The sequence below is a fragment of the Seriola aureovittata genome, chromosome 17 (genome assembly GCF_021018895.1).
Source record: "Seriola aureovittata isolate HTS-2021-v1 ecotype China chromosome 17, ASM2101889v1, whole genome shotgun sequence".
NCBI lineage: Eukaryota > Metazoa > Chordata > Actinopteri > Carangiformes > Carangidae > Seriola > Seriola aureovittata.
The window spans coordinates 20,625,776-20,647,362 of NC_079380.1; the positions used below are offsets into that span (position 1 = coordinate 20,625,776).

Below are 21,587 nucleotides of genomic sequence, written 5' to 3' on the forward strand. Positions count from 1 at the left end.
CATTGTGGTGTAGGGAAAAGTGCCAACACTCTCAAAGACCCATTTTCCACTCTCAAAAGTTCGGCTTCCAAAAAAAAGTGTGTGGGAGAGAGAAAACTGCTCGGTTTCTTGTTCAGCTGGGCCTTATACCGGAAGCAAAAGAGCCCTAATACACGGCCTGGTGCCCGGTAAACATTTTTTTTTTTTTTTAATTTTTAGTCAACTCTTCTCAGTCAAGGCAAAGGAGGACAGAGCAGTATAATCCAATCCGTCTGCTTCCCCGACTTCTTCACGCAAAGTGTTAATGTTCGGTTTCAGCTCGTGGTATTTCCATGAAAGTGGTCGGTGTCAAGGCTGAGCTCTGCTGCTCTCCCTCTCTCCAGTCCGTCCCGGTACCGTAATGTCCACCGAGTCGCCGCGCTCTGCGCCACCGACACAGTCGCCGTCTGAGCCCGAGCGACAGCGCAGGAGTGTGGCTGTGCACCGACAGTAAGTAGCCCGCACTCTCTGCTTACGCGCTCACCAGATCAGCTGTTGCTCCTGCAGAGGGGACGACGCCGCGCGCTTTCCCTTGTGCATGCTCCGGCTTTTTTTTCTGATATGAAACAAAAAGTGGAGTTCCTCCTCCGGTGCTCCTCCACCTGTTCCTCAGTGTCCGGGGAAAGGCGCAGAGAGAGCGGCGTCTAAAACAAAACTCACCATGTGGCAGCGCGGATGTCGCAACATCAGAGACATCAGACTCGGTGGGCAATGCCAGCCGGGGACTGTGTGCAGGCTAGACACAATAACAAGGAGGTGAAATGCAAGTCACCCTGGGTGAGACACCGAGCAGCCAAAATCAAGTAGTAAACAAACGCTGGAAGTGAAAACACAGCGTGGCTGCACGCACGCACCGAGTGAGGACGTGCGGTGTCCTGTGGCCGCGGCCGGAGAAGCGGAGCGGAGGGCTGGTGAATTATTAATAACCAGAGCGGTTCACAGTCTGTCGTGTTCAGTGAGTAACCAGGGCGGCAGCTGGGGGTTTAGAGGAATTAAATACGGGCTCAGAGTAAACCATGGACGCAGGGGATTAATAGCTCTCACCGGCAACAGTGTAGGGGCAGCTCGGGGCCGACAGAGAGGGCGGGAGGAGAGCGGAGGTTAGGGGAGCGGTGGGGGAGGCAGCAGCAGCGGCGGCGGCGGCAGGTTATGATAAAGTCAAATATTTTCTGAGTGTGGGACATTCAAGTGGAGCGGAAGCTTTAAACGTCGATGGGAAAAGTTTAAATGCAGAGAGACATGCACGTGGACCCGTGTGAAATATGACCTCCAGCTGCTGAACAACACAATCTCAACTAAATCTGTATTTATAAATTCCATTTCTTATATAACTCAATTGTAATTTCAAAATATATTTTTTCCCAATTAAAAGACATTATATCATCAAGTACACTTTTATTAATGCTTCACTTAGATCCCACTAAAGACACTAAAGTTTAAAGGTATAAAACAGGTTCAACTGAGCCTGGTGGTTTCAAGCTCTACTGCAGGGTTGATTTAATTCTCATAAATTAAAAATGATTGGACAGACCTATATATATAATGTCACATGTGTGTTTGGAATAGAGTCAGACGTTTATACAGTGATTTATATGTCTAGCCTTATTTTAAAGATTTGTATGCACAGCCATCAGTGCTAACTACTGCACTGCAGGTCCAACTATATAAAAACGTGTGTGTGTTTTGTCCTCTGTGTTTATCTTGTCATGAATAATCAGAATCAGCTCGTGCAGACAGGTCAGACGGAGCAGGTGCGCGACTCCTGGCTGGAGTATGTGAACACAATATTTATTCACCATAAATATCAAATTATCCCCCGGAAATTCAGGTGGAATTTCCGCAGACACTCCTTTAAGACAGAGACCGGCCTGTTCATGAATAAATTACCAAAGTGGTGTTTTGACCTTTTATGGGAAACGCAGCATTTTTACGGAAGTGCGCAACTGCAGACGTCACGCAACAAAATGACGAGCAGCGTCAAAATGGATCCCACCTGCCGCCGGTTTAGTGCGTTCTGGTTCAACTTCATGACTTTACAAACAGACAAATAAAAAGCTGATGGAGTCGGAGTTGTTCCTTAAAGAGAGACAGGCAGAGCAGCAGCTTCAGTTTCTAAATGTTGAAGCAGCTTTCATCCACTGAAGACTCAGGTTTCTTCACCAAGAACACAGAAGATTATTCAGATTCCTTCCATGAAGACAAACAGATTATGAAGCTACATTTTCAAAATAAGGTCACATTTATTTAGATTTACTTTGACGTAAAAGAAAACAAAACAAAAAACATCTAACTCAGATGGTAATATTTTGAAATTTGGACCTACATACTGATTGAAAGCAGATGTATATGTCAAGTTTTAATGGCCCAATAATTTTGTCAGTAGCACGAGACACATATTTATTTTCTTAAAGGTTTCTATTTTGCATTTTTGACCAGAACATCAGTTAAATTTTTAACAAGCAGGTGCATTAGACCCTTATTTTATTTGAAAACCGTTGTGAATTAATGTGTAATTAAATATATGAGAGTTGTCATAGTCTTTTAATTTACTATAGTAGTCTCATTTTTATTTATAACATTAATAATGGCATTTAATAATATTTAATAACGTTTAATAACTGCAGTTTCTGTGAGTTAATTTAAAGGTAGTTAAAAAACCGCGACTATTCATGGTTTTTAAACGATTTAGACACACACACACACACACACATACACAATTTCGTGACAATAATTAGTTTAAGTCCCAACTATTTTATTTGTATCTTAAAGCTAGGCTAATGTAAAATAATAATAATAATGAGAATAATATCAATAACAGTGAGGCTGTGAGACAGTGTGGACAAATGTCCTGACGTCATATTTCTGGCCTTTAACTCTCAGAGGTATTTAAGAATAAAAAGCATCAGGAATGTGTGAGATTATTAATCTCTTGATTTATTTTATTTTGTTTCTAAATTATCAGGCAACAAATTTCAGCCGAGATTCTATCAGATTTCAGTCCCTCAGTCCTTTTAAATATGTCTGATTAATTATTTAGGCGCTTCGTTTTCTCGTGTGTGAGTGTGTGTGTGTGTGTGTGTGTGTGTGGCCTTTTCAAGAGAGCGGCCTCCAGCAGAAGCAGAGTCCTCACCATGAACTGACTCAAGGCCTGTGTGAGCACAGTCAGCTGTTACAGTGAGTTCAATATGAGCAAAAATAAAATGAATAAAAGACTTTTTCTTATGTTAGTGACATTTGTCAACATCATGTTGTTTCTTTAACGTTTAGTCCGTCTGCACAGTCTTTAAGGCTGCAAACTACCGCTGAGATTCATGGTTAAAGTCGGAGGTTGGTGACGCAGGACGGAAGTTAAAATGTTAAAACAAAGCGTGTGTAAGAGACACACACACACACACACACACACACACATCCTAATGTTCCTGTACAATCTCGTCTCGGATAGTTGGTTGATTTGATTTCCGACCTGACCTGATGTTTGACCTTAAACACGGTGGCTTGAGTGGAGGAACGTCCTACGGCCTGTTGAGGACCTGAATGTCCCGATCGACTCTTAATAATGTTTAAGGCTCAGATGTGAACGCGCCTTTATGCTAGTGGGAATAAACTCTTCACCCATGTGGAGATGTGAATTATAGGACGGGATGAATTGAATATAAAACCAGTTTAGAAAGACTAAATGTGCATTTGATGATGATGTTCTTTTAACTATAATCTTGGTTTGAGTTACAGTGGCTACTGCATGGAGATCAAGGCGTCAATCACTGACCCTAAAATAGGCCAAAAACCTCTACAGCTGCACGTGTCGCCTGGAAACACACGGACAAGTGGGACAATCACCGCGCATTGATATTATTGGGCTTTTTGTTCGGTGTGAAAAATAATCACCTTTTAATTTTAGAGGTCGATACCCAACAGATCTGGACCTGCGTCTTGTCTTGTGAGTATAAACTGAGATTACACTGGGGATCCCTCACAGGCTAATATCTGGTCAGTATCTATACCTTACCATTCAGTCTGCACGTCTGACCCGCGTGCACCGTTCTATATTCTTCCCAACAGCAGCTCGCGCGCTTTCGCAAACTCCTTTCTTTGGTCTCTGTGCCCTCGCGCTCCTATACCGTCTCTCCCTGGAGGTTTACACAAACTGTGAAACAAAAGTTCCACTAGGCAACGGCCTGTCGAGGAATGCTGACCTTGGCACGGCCAGTGGAACCGGCCCGACTCAGGGCCATTCTCTCATTTCTTTTGGTTTGAATTAAGACGCATTTGACCTGCGCCAACTTCCAAGAGGTGCCACGGTGGTTGGATGCGGGCTGGAGCCAAACTGGAGCTATAGGCTGCTGCTGCTGCTGCTGCTGCTGGTCTGCAATGACCAAAAAAAAATCTGTCTGTTAGTCCCCAGGGTAAAAAAAAATAACAGCAAACTGTAAATAAGGTGAATTTAGGTTACCATAAACACACTGCATGTCCCTGATATTATAAGACTGTTAAAATGATAATTAAGAGAAGAAAATCAAGGTAAAACATAAACAGTAAAAGTAGTAAAAGTTCTGCACTCGTTATTAACTAGCAATTTTAAGTGAAAGCATAAAAGTATTATCAGCAAAATGACTGTTAAAAGTTATTATTAATTAAAGTGCCCCTCTAGTGTTTTATGTGGTTGAGGTGCATAGATCTTTTATTTTATGTAATGTTGGATTTAATCTACAACAATGCATCATTTTTATAAGATGGCCAAGTGTTCTGTAACCTTCAAAGTAAAATACACCTGACAGGTAAATGTCATGAAGAAAAAAAACGACAATATTTCAATCTGAAATGTAATTAAGAGAAAAAATAAAAGGAGTTTAAAATAGAAATACTCAAGTAAAAGCACAAGAACTTAAAATTGTACGTATAAGCAGTGCTATGAACAGAGCCTTGTCAGAAGTGAGACAGTGAGATAAAGGAAACTCACTAATGGACCCATCAGTTCCACAAGGGCACTGAGAGAAATTTACTTTGATTTTAGAGTTGATGGGAGGCCCCAACATTTTATTACTGCCTTCAAGGCCAAACGCTGCAGCACCAAAGGAAAAAAAAAAAAAGAAATTGAAGAAAAGAAAAGACAAAAAAGAAAAGAAAAGAAAAAAGCCCAAGGTTTTGGACTGGACTTCGCTGCTGTAGCTCATCACAAACTCCCTTCACTGAATTTGTTCTTGTTAAAAAAGATGAAATGAGCTGCATGAGCGCCACATCCACACACACTAAAATAAGAAAGAATAAATATACACTCAACAGCCGGCTGCAACAATATAAGTAAATAATAGTTTTGGAATCGATGTTTAAGGCTGTTACAACAGAACATTAAGTTATTTGTATTAGCTAAATAGTTCATTTGTTTCAGTACATGATTAACGATATAGTTTATTATCTTTTTCTAAATCTAATTTTCAGGGAGCTCCGCAGAGAGGTTTGGCCTTTGATATTAAAAATGGATCATTCTATATCATATTCCTTTACTTTAAATAACTTTTGATGTTGAAATATACGATATAGACTGATTCATCTGTAAAAGTAACTGAGTCCCTGAGGGTGTTTGAAATACAGGTTGAGGCTTAATTAGTTCAGTTTAGAAACGGTACTTAATTACCAAAAGACCCCTGAGAAAGTGTGTTGGCCCTTTACACATCAAGGTAGGAAAACACCGTTAAGCAGGATTAGATTTGAAGCCACTTACTTCAAATACACCAGTGTTTACTGAGCGGAGAACAAAGGTTTTCTTCTTCTTTTTTATTTTTTTTATTTTTCTGGTTATGGATTTTATAGGCAGGAGAAACAGACGCTGTCTGAATTTTGTCCCCTGTAAACTGCAGGAGAACCAGCTTTTATTTTATTGTCTGACAGCAAAAAGAGAGTCTGTGCTCTCTCATCCTTTTTTTAAAATCAGACTGCAATTTTCTGACATTACTGTAAGGAAGTGTGGTAGCTAGAACACACACACACACACACACACACACACCCAATACATCCACCTGCAGGCTGAGCGGTGAGATTAACAACACTTGATGGAGAAGGATGATTGGAGGAGCCTCAGGCCCTGCAAACCGCTGATTGGCTCAGTGGAGGATCTGGCTAACTGATGCTGAGCAGTGTGTGTGTGTGTGTGTGTGTGTGTGTGTGTGTGTGCGTGTGTGTGTGTGTCTGCCTGGATCTCTCAGGGTATCCCACACTCCCCTGCCTTATCAGGCAGCTCCACGGCACCGCTAGAGGAGTGCTGCTCTCAGGAGGGCAGGGCTACCAGCACACCGCTTATCTTCTACCAGCAAGGAGGGTTTATAGGTCTGATTAACTCACTGTTTGTATGTGTTGTGTGTATGAGAAAAGAAGAGAGAGCTGGGGTGCATTATTGTGTATTGTAGTCTAAATGTGTGTGTTTGCGTATGCAGCGGTGGCTGGGTAAGTGGATACGAGTGTGAGGAAGGTGTTTACTCAGAGCAGTGAGCACTTGGTGAACCACACAGCGAAGGATGACGGACACATATAAAACCCTCTTGTTCCCTCAACGAGTCGTAGCTCCTCGGAGGCTGAGGGGCTCAGAGGCACCGGGCAAGTGTCACGGCGAGGGGTCGTAAGCGAGGGGTTGAGTGTTGAGCATTAAAACCGCACAGCGCCCTTCAAAAGCGCTCTCGTTGTGATGCATTACAACGCTCCAAACTTAAAAAAAAATTTTTGTTTTAAAAAGTCCCTCCTTTGTAAAATCTATATCAAATTGCACCATTTGTCATTGTGATATATTGGAGCACACACTCCTCCCCAGCAGAGTGCAGCTCAGTGATACGATTCGCTCTGGTTTGGGTCCAGCCGGTACCACCGAGAGTGTCATCGTCTGAGGGGGGGAGGGGATTCGAGGGGGGAGAGGGAAGAGTATGGTCGACCACCACCCCCCCCCCCCCCCCCCCCCACCCCCCCGCAGGAGAAAGCAGGACTGCTATAATCTGTTTTCCTGGCTCTCCATGAAAGAGAGAGGAAGAGCCACCAGAGCCTCGGTCCGCTTAGATCTGCTGCCCCTCACCCCAACTGTCTATCTCCTATCTGCTACCCCCCCCTTTTTCTTCTTGCCTATCTGCCCCTCTCTTCCTCCTGCTCTTCATCCTTTGCTTCACTTGATCAACCAGACTCATCTATTTAGTTTTACTCATTGCGTGTCTTTTCTCTCAGTCACTTCCAGTTATTGCGTTTGAGATCTACTCGCCTCCTGGTCCTTTAGTCGTGTCTGGCCGAGCCGGTGGCGCGGCTCTAGGGACGGCAACGCTGGCGTGCTGGTCTGTTGCTTTGTTAGTTGATCCACCACTTTGGTCCAGATTGACATATATCTCAGCAACTACTGCCGTGAAATTCGTGACATTCACGGTCCCCAGAGGATGAATCCTCCTGATTCTGCTGACCCCTGACCTTTCATCAAGCACCGCCTGGTGGACATTTTTGGCTTTTATTTATCACTGTGGAATATCTACGCAACTACTGGTCAGATTGGCACAAAACACGGTGCAGACTCTCGTGGTTCCCAGAGGATGAATCTGTGAATCTAGCATCACAAGGAAAGCGACATTCACAGTTATGAATGAAATATCTCAGCAGATGATGGATGGATCTCTGGGTGTAATTGTGATCATTCTGATGATTCCCTGATTTCTTCTCTAGCGCCGCCATCAGGTCAAAACTTTATTTTACTTTGATTTATGACCAAAATTCCTGCAAAACTCAAAACATTCCCATCTGCCCCAGCTGAGCTTTGTGTTTATTGCCAATTAGCAAATGTTAATTGTAGTATATGTAAGAATGAGAAGCAATTCACACATATTAATTCCTTTTTTTCATTGCCAATGTATGAACAGATTGTAACATTGGCTTAAAAAAGGAGACCGTCGCCGACTTTTCTCAGTCGCCTTTAACAGCCTGTCGACTCATTTCTATGTAAAGGACCCGCGGCAAATTTTCCGGGAAAATCCAAAGGATCTGATGTGATGACACAAGCTAACGTTAGCTTAGCAATGGAATCTGCCAACGTCAACCGAAGACCGGCTCCCAGCACAAAATAAAACACCTGTTCTTTAGAACTTAGATTTCATGTACATTATAGTCTAATGTTACTCCACTCGCACCTCGCACTGTCGCCAGTCTCAAGTTTAGTTAACTGTCAAACTACAATAACAATGCAGCTTTAGTTACCTCATCTATCAACATGATGCCGGTCAATCACGTTCAGTCTCATTTTATTTCACGGCACTGCCACAACAAAGATGGCGTCGTGCTGCCCCCCGCGAGTGATTTTAGACCGGCGTCCTGTAATCAAAAGGTGTGGCGTAACAGGACAGAAGCCGATCCTCCCGTTCACACAGACGTCTGTCCGGCTCTGCGACGCCCTCCCGCCTTTTTCCCTGTTTGTAGCTTTTACGCTGAAGAGCAAGGTGAAATAAAGGTGCAACATTCCCGCCTTGAACAGCGCAGCGTAAAAAGGGGCTTCACTGTGCTCCCTCTTTCACACCTCTGAGGGGGAGGGGGAGATCATTTTATGGATCCCTGCCATTCAGTCTGGTCACCCCCCCACCCCCCTCTTCCGTCTGCCTCCATTTCCCATACTCTTCTATCACTTTTCCCTGACTCTCCCTATCCTTCCTCCCTTTTTCCTCTTTCCTTTCCTCCCTCCCTTCTCACCCAATCCCCTCCACCCACCCAACCACCCACCCACCCTCTTTTTAAATGGGTGGAGCCTCCTCTGTGGTGCCATTTTCTGTTTGGTAGTACATCCAAGAGTACATGAATATTCATGACTAATCCGCTCTGCGCCCTCCACCCCCCAAACCACCACCATCCCCGCTCGCCCCGCAGTCGAAGGCAACACTTGGTAGTGGCACATGGCGAGACAGCTGTTGCAAACCAAGCCAGGCATCTGTGCAGCGGGAGAGTACGAGGGAAAGAGAGAGCGAGGGAGAAAGCGAGCAAAAAGACACTGTTAGAAACAGAGGAAGAAAAAAAAAGGACAGAGATAAAGAGACAGAGAGAGGGGAGAGAGTGGGACAGATATATATGGTGATAAGAGAGGATGGTAAGGAATGGGCAGTGGTTTTGGGGGGCATCTGGGCAAAGGAGAGCCAGACAGACAGAAGGAACGGGGCGGTGGCAGGGTCATCTGGGTGAAAGGAAGGGGACGAGCCAGACGGAGGGAAATGGGCACTGATGGGAGGGTCTGTCTGGGGATGGGGAGGGAGACAGATTGACAGAAGATGGGAGAGAGGGAGACAGCGAGGGTGGGAAGCAGGGGGGGGGCATGAACATGAGAGAAAACCTGGAAAGAGACAACAGGGGGGTGGGGGGAGTGGGGGGTGGGGGGGTGATGGAGGGTCGTCACACCTGAATTTAATGTTTCATGTTCCTGCTCATACAATGATACAGAGCACTGGTTCCTTAAGGGGTCCCAATATAAATCTGAGGGGTACCTGGAAATAACCCTGATGATGTCATCGTGATGTCATCGGGAGGGGTTATCTCAGGCTTGGGCTTGAGACAGAGAAAGCCCGCATTACCAACTGAAGGTGGTGGGTTTGAGAGATGGGAGTTGAAATAAAAGGCATGGTTGTGTTGCATTATGGGAAATGTAGGATCCAGTGTACCTGGGGACTAAAATTCAGCCTTTTCTGCTTCAGTTTTGACCATTTTCGGTTTAATCTGCCTCCTGTGAGTCCCACAGCTACACGGAAAATTCAATAGCGCCCCTTTATATTAGTTGATTGTTATGGCGACGTAAAGATGTGGATGGTATCAACTCTATAGGTCAATAAAGTGGGTTCGCTTCACACTGCACCGTCGCCTTGGTCTCAGAAACAAATTCAATCTGGATCAAAAACATAATCTTGATTAATGAGTTAATTGACCAGAAAGTGAAATTCTATGAATAATAATCCCAGTGAAACCTGCCTGACACCCCCGGGCTTTGTGTACCACGGAGCTGAGACACTGCATGTCCACAGACGGAGGGAATGCTCCTTTGCCAGCCATGCCCAGCCTGTGCCCCTCTCTCTGCCCCCTGTAGCACCCTGTAACCCCTCTACCCCTCCTCCCTGCTCCATCTCCTGCATCCCTGCATGGGGCCCCAGTGCTGGCTGCCATCCCTCTCTCACTCCTCTCTCCTTCCCCCATCGCTCTCTCTCCCCCTCTCTCTCTTTCTCTCTCTCTCCCACCCCTCTCCATCTCACCATCCTCCACCACCAACCCCCCCCCCCCTTCCCACCCAGGCAGAGGGTCTAGCTCTGCCCTACATAGCAGTGAGCGCAGCAGGCTGGCGCTGAGAGGAACCCTCGGGTTTACAAACTGTGTCAGGCCTCGAGACACCTCTGTGATCAACACCAACCGCCACATGAGGGGAAATAATAAAGCAACTGCTACCAAGAGATCAGTGTGATTGATGTTGTCAATATGTGAAATCTGGAATAAATTAGCTCTGTGATCTGATCCAAACTGTGAGTGTTTGTGTCACAGAAAAGCTGAAGGTCAAAAGCTACAGCAGAAATAACAGCGATTACCTCTGACAATTAAGCTGATGAATCGATCGACAGTCACGCTGTATATTCAGCTCAACCAGTCAGTGTAAAAAATTAAAAAGGTGTATGAATCTGAAGGTAACCTGCACCACAGACAGGGGGTGCTGGGTAAAAGACAAACAAAGAAAAAAAGGTAGAGTTTGAAAATAGTGGCGCACATGAGGAAAAAAGTGCCCGTCTATGTTGCCTCAAAAGTGTATCATGGCCTTAATAAAATTCTGAATCATTTCCTCAGGAGGCAAAAACAGGTTTTAATTAAAAGCTCTTATCCTTTGGGATAAGCCCTAGATATCTTTGATGGAGTCAATCACACAAAATTATTTTTGTGATTAGAATTTAGGAAGAAAAACTAAGTACATTTTTGGGGAAGTGTCACCGTTACTCTTATAACTTGAAGACATTTTCCATACAAGTGTAAATATATTGTAGTAATATAATATAATACAATATAATATAATATATCAGCATCATCACTTCATTCAGGTGCACAATATGATTTCCAGACAACTGCATCAAGATCAACTGCAACAAAAATGCTGAACCTCCGTTGACGTTTCTTTGGCCTTAGGTGCCACACACACACACACACACACACACACACACACACACACACACACACACACACACACACACACACACACACACACACACAGAGCGAGTGAGTGAACACACTCGGTCTCTTCAGATGTACAGTGTGGAAACATGCAGCGTGCACAACATGTAAACATTATGCCACACACTGTCACATTCTGCAGCAGAGGGATATTTCATCCAGAACAAGAGAAGTTGTGACTGAGTGCGAGACAGAGCAGAGGAATGTGACAGAAAACAGAGACAGAGACAGACGGACTGATCAATACAGAATGAGGGAGAGACGGGGAGCGTCTATCCTACCATCCACCATGACCTGGCAGAGAAGTCATAACACAGCTGCCACCTGAGCCCGGGGTCACTCTGCCTCTCCCACGCCATTCCACACACTGCCACGCTGCCTCTCCCACGCCAGAATCCTCTTCCTGGGACTGCTGATAAATATATAATTATATAAAACACACTGAGTGAGGGCGAAAACACGGATGGAGTCACCAATCAGGAGCTTGTCTGTTACCAGGATGCTGCTGCGGCATGAGTGATAGAGATGGTGTGTGTATGTGTGGGTATATACTGTATGTATGTGCTGTAGTGTGTGTGTGTGTGTGTGTGTGTGTGTGTGTGTGTGTGTGTGTGGAGGGAGAGGGGACACAGACACAGAAATGCCATGGAGCCCTCTCCAAGCAGCTGTGCCTCTTGCTTTGCCAGTCCAACTACTCCTGTTGCCATGTGCAGACTTACTGAGCCACCAGCTCTGCACCAAAGACTGAGGAGCGCTCTCGCATCGCTGTTGACACACACACACACACATATATATACACACACACACACACACACAACACACACACACACATATACACACACACACACACACACACACACACACACACACACACACACACACACACACACACACACACACACACGCGGTGTCTTGCACGTGCCATATCTTTTGCGGCGTGTGTATATTCCTAACATTTTTCATGAGTCAGATTGTCGGTCAGAAACAATGATTTTCTATCTGCTGTGCTCGGTGCTGATATACGTGTTCCAGGAGGCCCCGGGCCAAGCTCAGATGTCTGAGCCAGGTTACTGAAGGGCTTCCACTGGACACACAACACGGCAGGTCAGAGCTGAAAACAATGCCTGTAATGTGCACCCTTTTTTAAAAAATTTTTTTTTATATCAACTCCTTATTTGTCGTATTCACATCAATAAAACACCACGCTGTGATGTCACATTAACCCTCAACTGACCCGAAGCAGAAGCACAGACCCACAGTGCACTGGTCCATCAGTTTTAGAATCTGTAGTTTTTTTGTTAATAATAAATACATTTTCATAATTCTGCATAAAATAATTATTTGAAATCTATGAAAGAATTATTGAATATTCGTAATGTTTAATTGCTCTTGTGAATTTTACAAGGAAAAAGTAAAATCCTTTGCATTTGAGGCGAAGTGGTTTACACTGCCGTTTACTTTATAGTGACTATTACTGAGCTGTCATGACACTTAATGTCACACTGTGAACTGTTTTCATAGTTGGGGTCAGTCCTTCATCTACACGCTCCTCAGTCAGTGACACCAGATTCTCAGTCTAACTAATTAGTCTTAACTAGTCTTAAGACCGTGTTAACACTACATATACACAAATACCAAATATATAGAGGGTGTTTAAAATGGCACATCAATATACACACAGTAAAATTATGACCTGTGTTGCATCTGTCAGTCAATAAATAGGTTTATAAGGTTTATCTATCATCATGCATAAACGCCACATTAACACAAATATAAAATCAACCTACAACCATCAAGAGTGAAAAGATGAATGTCTCAGCAGGACTCAGGTTTATCTTCAGGAGGCTCGGTCACTGTGGTGCCGCCTTCACTGGTCGATCAGCTGCAGCTGATTCAGAGTCGTCACAAAGACCAGGAGGGTTTGCACTGGTTCCCTGTGGGTTTTTATTTTTTTAAACACCACTGTTGGTTTGAAAAGCGCTGAATGGTTCAGATACACGTCTGATCTGCTGCTCTGTCAGGAGCCGTCCAGTTCTCAGAGCAGCTGAGGGGCCGGGCTGTTCACTGGCCCCACAGTCTAAACTACACACAGACAAACACGTTTCAGTTTGCTCCCAAAACCTGGACCAAACTCACACAGAACTTTTTATTCTTTTACATCGAGGTGTCAGATTATTCTTCTCACCTCTGCCTTTTGTTCAGTTAAACGTGGCAGTTTATCCATATGTCACTGCACTTTCATTTTTTATTTAATTCTGTTTAATTCTGTTTTATCTGACTCTTGACTCTTTTTAAAATCCTAAATATCTGTTACATTATATCTTTGTCTTTCATGTAAAACTCTCATAAAACACTAATAAATGAAACTTGCCTCACCATTAAAATCTAAACTATAGCAACTATTACAGTGAGAATCTACCTGTGAAACTCGCTCAGTTGTATCAGCATATCCACAACAACACAGTCATACTGTTTAGCTAGTGAATATAACAAATTTAATACTTAAAATCAGTGTGTAAACAGACTGTAACACAGTGATCCATTACTCTGCACAGGCTCTTTGGCCTTTTCCGTTACCCGGTTTTATTTTTCTGTGAAGCACTCTGAATGAAAAGTGCTATTAATTTCCCCCCCAGCCATTTATCATCTATAAGCAGGATATAAACACACAGTTTACAACATAGTATAATGTAGTTATGAGTAGATTTTAAGTCACCTTCTCATTGATTGCCATGATTCCCGGCTCCGTTATGGTCTGAATGTTTGTTGCACCAGTTGTGTGGTTTGTCGTAGATCAACAGGAAAAGACAGGTCACCTTTTCCTCTGGCCACCTGCGCTAAACGTGGACTGTTTATACTCTGTGTGATAAAAAATAGAAAAAGAAAAACCCCCTCCACCAAAACAGTTCTCAGTCCCGTTCACATCACCAGGCTCCGTGTTTCTCCCCGCGTCCTCGTGTGCATGCAAACCAGGGGGAAATCTGTTGCTGATGAACAGAATAAAAACAAACGAAAGTCATTTTCTTCTGTGGTATAAACAGTTAGTCATTTCACATGAGGACGGCATTATTGTGGATTTTATTTAGTCATGCCTATTATAGAAAATAAAAAGAAACGTCTGAGAGTAAAATTGGGTTTGCCCTTTTGTTTGAGTTCTGTGCTCAATCCAATGGAACGGCGGATTTTATCTGATGCATTGTATCTATTTGATCAATCCGCCTGCCTTTGCCTCTGCGCTCTCGCTAACGTACGATGCTGTCTTCATTCATCGGCCTCTTTGCTTTCATTTCTGTCTCACTGCACACTTTGTCTCTCAGCGCTTCCTGTCTCTCTCTCTCTCTCTCTACCTGCCAGCCCTGACTCTCCTCCTTGTCTGACAACACAGACCTGTATGTTTATGTATGGGTTCATTAACAGGCATTGACAGCTTGTGAAGAAGAGTGCCATTAACATCGCATGTATTCCCAAGTGGTGATCCTGCCGTGAGTGTTGCGGCTCCGCGTCTGTGTTTTACATGCGTAGTGGGTGACCGTGGTGGTGGTGGTGGGGGAGGAGGAGGAGGAGGAGGGGGGGAGGAGGAGGAGGAGGAGGTGTGGGACGAGTGGCAATTACAGGGCCAGTTATGCTGTGATAGCCTGCTCGACGGGCCACGCTTGGCTTGGATCCCTATTTTAAGGGAATTTAAAAGCACTAGACGGGGCCCTATTGTGTGACCCCATCTCTCTGCCTCCTCCTCCTCCTCCTCCTCCTCCATCTCCTCCTCCTCCTCCTCCATCCATCCATCGCTAGCTTCCAGTCATGATTCAATCCTGTTTTTAATCTCGCCAGGCCTCAGCGGGGCCTAAAAGCACAGGGACTGGGCGCATTGCCTACATGACCCCCGGTAATATTGAAATGGATAGAGCAACCCCACTCACAGTCCCTTGCAGACCCACTCACACACACACACACACACACACACACACACACACACACACACACACACACACACACACACAGTGGTGCTTACTGTACTACACATGCAGCCCGTCAACTCTTCAGTTTTCCATCAGAGTCGTTTCACCTGAAACATTTCTGCCAACAGAGCAACACTCTTCTCTCCTCGCAGCCCTTTTGTCCCCTGCTCCCTCTACCTCTGCAGAAAGGCCCGTGTTATGTAACTGCACCAGATTCCCTCTCCTGCGCGCTCACACCACAGGTCGAGAGCTAACACGGATCATTTCTAGTGAAGTGCACCACTCAGAGAAGCGGCGCCTGATGGGCCCCGGTGTCTGCACCACGCTCACCCAAGTGCACACTCTTTACTCTCCAGCTGAGCTGGTTCGGCGCACGCGTGTCATCGCATGTTTGCAAAGTTCTCCTCTAATGAAGTTCTTCCAGAGTCAGAGCCCACTGTGAATTTCTCATCATCCAGCATCATTTTTCCACTCAAGGCTAAATTTATGCTTGAGAGACAGGATACACTAAAACTCCAAAGTTTACCCTCTCCCCCGCGCTCCACACTCCCGTCGTAATTTGTCTGCCCACTGGTTTCACTTATTAAGTTTCAAAAGGTTTCTGGGCAACGTGGTTTGAGAAAGGGAAAAAAAGGAACCATGGCATTTTTTTGGCACACCGCTCTGCCCGTCTTGCCCAGAACGAGGAGGTTACCATGGCATCAGTGGGCACCTCATAAAGCAGACCATTGTTGGTGCTTGTGTGAGTGTGTGTGTGTGTGTGTGTGTGTGTGTGTGTGTGTGTGTGTGTGTGTGTGTGAGTGTGTGTGTGTGTATGTGTGTGTGTGTGTGTATATGTGAGTGTGTGTGTGTGTGTGTGTGTGTGTGCCACATTGAGTTGCATGGCAACAACCTCTGGGCACCACCAGCACTAGCAAGAAGCTGAAGTCTTGCACGGGGCAGTGCCAGTCTGCAAAGCAACATAAACACAAACTTTCCTCTGACTGAGTCTGATTTCTTCTCAACCTGTGTCTTTATCTGTGAGGAACGAACACACACACACACACACACACACACACACACACACACACACACACACACACACACACACACCCCACACACACAGTTTTCCAACAAAACCAGTCTGTCAGCACTTTGAAAAGAAAGTGAAAGATCCCATAATTGCTACACAGATCATAATTCATTAAACATTATTATAACACAAAAGCAACATGTTGCCAAAGGTTAGCAAATCAGGAATGATCTTCAGTTTTTTTTTCTGTGCAGCGGTGCGTGCAGATTTTCATTAAAGCTAGAAAATGACTGAGAAACATGCACTGCATGCTTAAAGAATGGCCACCATAATTAGAAAATGAGCCCGCAATCTAAAATAACCTGAGGGGGAAAACAGAAACGTTTTATTTTCTTGTCTTTTCTAGTCAGATCCACTGGCGGAGAAAGGGTATAATACAGGTTTGTTTGTAATTGTTTCAGTTCCAAATTGCCCAAAACACTAAGTTACTATGTGTGAAAATCTGGACACAATTTGTGGTTCCCTTGGAAAAAAAGAAAAAAAAAAAAAGAAGAAGAAGAAGAAGAAGAAGAAGTGAGAGCAGGGAAGGAAAAGAGCTATTTTCAGTTTATAAAAGTTTTGTTGGGAGTTGAAAGGCGAGGGTGACAACAACCTTTGACAGGTGTATGCTCTCCGGCTCACTGCAACCTTTGTGTTGGAGTTAAGAGCTGAATGTGTGCAGAGCTGTGAGCTGCAGATTAAGTGTGGGATAAAGACGAGACGGAGCCTGAGGCCGGACGTGGGTCCTCTGGCGCACTCTGCCGGTGAGTCCGGAGAACTACAAACGCTAACGCCGCCGCAGCTCGTCCATGTTCTGGAGAAAAAGGTTTCCAAAAAAAATAAATAAATAAATTTAAAAAAATGTGTGAGCACGCTTCAAAATACATGTTTAACTAATGTAGAATTAATGTGATTTGTTAACACTCAACTAAACAGTTACTTCAGACATTAATCTACCACAACATGAGCTGGAGCCCAGTTACATAGAAAAGGGCATTTCACACACATACACACAGTTAACCCATAGCCCCCCCCACAACACACACACACACACACACACACACCACACCATCATACCAACACGTGCTCCACTGTATCCTCCTGTGACAAACCCTGCTGATTGTTGTCTTCTAGTATTAGCTGTGAGTTCACAGTGGTGTGATCTGTTGTTTTTGTGTCTGACTTCATCACAGTGTTTTTGGGTTTTTTTTTTTAGAGCACTACTTTCTTCCACTCCTCGACGAAACTATATAACAAAAGCATTTAGAAACAAATCGTGCTCCACCCCCTCGCGTTTAAATGCCACATGAACAAAGACTATTGGATTGACCAGCTCTGCATTTCTGTTACCAAACCACAGGACATTAATGATACGTCCTGCATTAAGTATCATGTATCAAATCATCACATATGCATCAATAATCCATTAGTTTCATACCTTTATTATGTAAATACTTACATGTAAGTGAAAGTAGCAACGTCTCAGTTTAAAGTAAAAGTCAACGTGTTCAGTCCGTCACTTCGACACCTTAAAGAAATGTTAGCAGCACATTATAGTTACAGAGCCAACAGCAGTCTTTATACAGAACGGCCTGTTTATAATAACAGTATATATTTTATTATGGGGTGATAACTATTGATGAAATGTGTAACAAGAGGAGTGTCTAATGGAGTAGAAGTGTAAAGGAAATACTCAAGGTAAGTTGTACCTAAGTTTAAATGTACTTAGTTACTTATCATTACCAGTTCTTATTGAGCAAAGGATTGAAGTGAATATTAGTTTGTCTGTGAAATGATCTGTGACAAGAGTCAAGCTGGAAAACCTTTGTATAACATCCTATTTGTTTGATTGGAAAACAAACCATATATGACAGTGATAATGATAATAAATCTAGCAGCACTCCTTATAACCACAAAAACACACACCACATGTTGTTTGTATCTGCTCGAGCCCCCACACACTTCAAATCATGTAAACTTGTTTCTTGTTTTCTGTATTCTGCCCCCCCCTCACCCCCCTCCACTGGTTTGAATTCATTCATGTGGTTTGAAAATCTTCAACTTGCAGAGAAAAACGAGATAAGCGGTGAAAATTTATAGTCAAACTTACTCCCTCATCACATGATGATGCAGCAGCAGACTTTGCAAAACAGTCTGCTGCTGCACAGCTTCATGTGACTTTGGCAGAAAACAAACCTTCACTCTGACGGATTATTTATCTCCAGTGCAAGTTGATTTTCATACCCCATAGAAACGAATGGAAAACAATGGCTGGGAAAAAAAACATTCAACAATCTGCTAAAAAGTTTGCTTGTTTTTTTGCAAAACTCTTTTGGTCTTTTGGAAAACTGCTTGTGATTTTCAGTAAATGGGCTCTAACATGTTAAAGCAGCAGTACGGTCCTTTGAAGGAGAGCAACTGATTGCAACTTATATATGCAGCCACCTGGAACAGACTTCCTCACTTGCCAAATACATGCCATGCTTAGCCTGGGCAATCCTGGCTGCTCCGAGTGTCTGCGTACGTGTGTGTGTGTGTGTGTGTGTGTGTGTGTGTGTGTGTGTGTGTGTTGTCAGGTCTGTGGTGCTTGTTTGGTCCTCTGCTGTTGTGCAGCATGTGGCCCACAGATTAATGCTTTAAATGAGACTCTCTCCTGCTCTGAATGCCCCCTCTGTTTGCTTACAAGGCCCGGGTGAGACAGAGTGGAAGGATTTGAGAGGGTTTTTGTATCTCCTCCTGTTCAGAGGGAGGGGGAGGGGGGGGGGCATCCTATTATGACTGAAAAGCTAAAGGGAGGGCATGGTCACAAAGGGTTAAAACCTGAGAGTGTCTTTTTTGGCATAATATGCAGAATTGGCTTTTTTTTTCTTTTTTTTTTTTTTTTTTTTAAAGACATGTGGAAAACGGCTCCAAACAGATTTGAGTTTAAGACAGGTGCCAGCTCTGCCATCTGTTTTCAGTTTTACCTCCCTCTCTGTCTGCTCTCAGCTGATCCCCTCCTCTCTCTCTACAGCCCTGATTCATCCATCTCTCTCTCTCTCTCTCTCTCTCTCTCTCTCTCATTTTCCACCAATCAGATCAGTCTGACACCCTCCCCATCATGTGCTGGCACACACCCTTTACGTACCTGGAAGAAATTAAAAGTGGAGAGAAATCAAATCAAAGGGAGATTTATTAACTTCAGGTACGACATCTTTGGAAAATACTGGCTACTAAATGTGCAAGTATATGTATACACACACACACACACACACACACATATATGGATGTATTAAGGACTATGTGAAAATTATTAAGAGGGCATGGGGGGGGGGGGTTGGAGAAAGGGAGGAGGGTTATCTATTTTCTCTCACGCCAGACTCTTTCAACCTCCTGTCTGAGATTTAAAGTCATAATAGTTCGTTTGGCCACATGCAGCAGTAATATTGGTTTGGTACCATCTTCCAAGGTTTGGCAAAAAAAAAAGTCTTACCATATTGGAGGGTCCAAATAAAATAAGATAAAATATAAAATTCAACCGGCCCTCCTCACTCCAGTGAGACATACTGTTGTGTGTTCTGCAAACTGGCGAAAGGGTCAAACACTCATTTGCATTTAGAAGTACTTTGTATATGTATTATTCATGTGTTAAGGCCCAACGACGAGTATTAACACGGGCTTCAGCAACGTAAAATAAAGAGTAAAATCATTCGCTCTCAGTAGAAATCATTAGATTCATAGTTCGATTTTAACACCGTAAATAAACGAGATGAAGCGCAGAGCAGAGAGAGCTCAGCCCCTCCTCCTTCATTACATTTTTATTTTGCTTTTCTCTAAATGATGCCCCGTTACTCTCTCATGTTTTTCCTCTTGGTTTGTACAACACAAAATAAAGTACATGACAAACTGTTTCACTTCAACTGGGTGTAAATAGAATATTTAACACAAAAAAAACAAACAAATAACTGACACTGTGTAAATAGTTTCACTGACACGAGTCCCGGTCCAGTTTAAAAACTCACAACAGAACACGAAGAAAGGCGCAAAAAACATCCCTGAAGGCGACGCTGCAGCTGGATCATAGACCCACTGATGCTTCGCTAAGCTTCTGGTTCTGGACCTTTTACATGTGATGCACACGGGAGCCAAGTGTGTCATTGTCCCAACACACACACACACACACACACCACACACACACACACACACACTACATAAAGGTGCTGATCCTCATCCCGTCACTATACTTTCAGTCTGTGTATCAGGACACTAAGACCAAGGAGAGACGGTTGCCAGATGTGAAACCTCTGGGACTTTAAAATGGTCGTCGTCCGTGGTACAAACCTGCTCCTGCATGAAATGTTTTGCAAGAATGTGGGTTCAACTCTCATGTGCAACTTTCTACTGCGCAGCAAAACCTGAAAAAGTGGAAGAAAAAGGGGGAAAGGGATTTTAATTTTAGCTCGAGCATGTTGCTTTTTTGGAAAAGATGCAGTTTCTTGTGCAAAATATCGACTCTAATGGCCAACTAGATGACTTATGAAAATACATAAAAGTGAAAACACATTGTTGGCTCCTCTCTCCGCAGCTTCCCCATGAGAAAAGAGGCCAAGCCTCATTTAAAGTGCGGCGCCTGGGCCGTGTCGCTCGGTTCAGAAATGTGAGGCTTTAACCTGGTGGTTTTTCTTCTTGGAACGAGGCCGCTGCTAATGAGCCCGCTCGGACAAAGGTGAGTTTCTAAATGAGCGGAAAGAAAAGTAAACAAGCCAGGTGACAAATTGCAAATAAGCGGACATCAAGTAGCCTGGATGGGGGATTCTGCCCGCGAATGCAAACTTGCTCACAAGAAAAAAAAAAGCAGTGAGTGTCAGTGTTGTAAAGAGTCGTTGAGGCTGGAGGTTTTGTTTGTGAGACTCTTCTAACATGCAGGTGCTCTTTTCAAAGGCAGTCCACTCCGCCAGGCGCTTCTTGGCCGCTGTTGAATGTCGGGCTCCCAGGGTGTTTGTTTGGGTTCTGTTTTGTATGCTTAGTGTCTCTGCCTGCTTGATACCTATTCCTCTTTTCTTCTGTTATTTAAGTGCACATTTTTTGAGAACGCTTCTAAAGCTTTCCAAAACTTATAGCCTGCTCACAAAGAGCGCAGGTCACTTTTTCCATTCACAAAAAGAAAAAGAAAAGAAGCAAAAGGAGGCGTAAACACAAGTTCACAGGCCTTATATAGTCAAATTCCCCGGCACACACTTCATTGTTATAAATCTATACGTTAGTGACATCATAGTTTAACTTCTTTTACTCTGCAACCCTGTGAGTTAAGATCCTAATTAAAGATAGGTTTCCAGTTTCACACTACATTCAAATCATGTCTGCGCTTTTGGCCCGCAATCTTTCATCGT

The 21,587-nt window shown here is 43.9% G+C and overlaps 1 protein-coding gene and 2 long non-coding RNA genes across 7 annotated transcripts in view; 1 reads left to right on the forward strand and 2 right to left on the reverse strand.

The window, feature by feature from the left end:
• Positions 1–1,092, reverse strand: part of nfixb (nuclear factor I/Xb) — a 143,818-nt gene extending 142,726 nt beyond the window's left edge. The window contains exon 1 of one of the 5 annotated variants that reach the window (XM_056402197.1): positions 1–1,092. In XM_056402197.1, the coding sequence (XP_056258172.1) occupies positions 1–3 (3 nt within the window). In that variant the 5' untranslated portion in view covers positions 4–1,092. The other 4 variants (XM_056402199.1, XM_056402203.1, XM_056402209.1 and 1 more) reach the window with 4 other exon arrangements.
• Positions 385–20,917, forward strand: LOC130185637 (uncharacterized). Its single transcript, XR_008830183.1, has 3 exons — positions 385–468; positions 19,296–19,402; positions 20,783–20,917. It is a non-coding gene; the product is annotated as an uncharacterized LOC130185637 (long non-coding RNA).
• Positions 20,447–21,587, reverse strand: part of LOC130185638 (uncharacterized) — a 10,252-nt gene continuing 9,111 nt past the window's right edge. The window contains exon 3 of the long non-coding RNA XR_008830184.1: positions 20,447–20,612. This is a non-coding gene — a long non-coding RNA (uncharacterized LOC130185638). The remainder of the gene's footprint in view (positions 20,613–21,587) is intronic.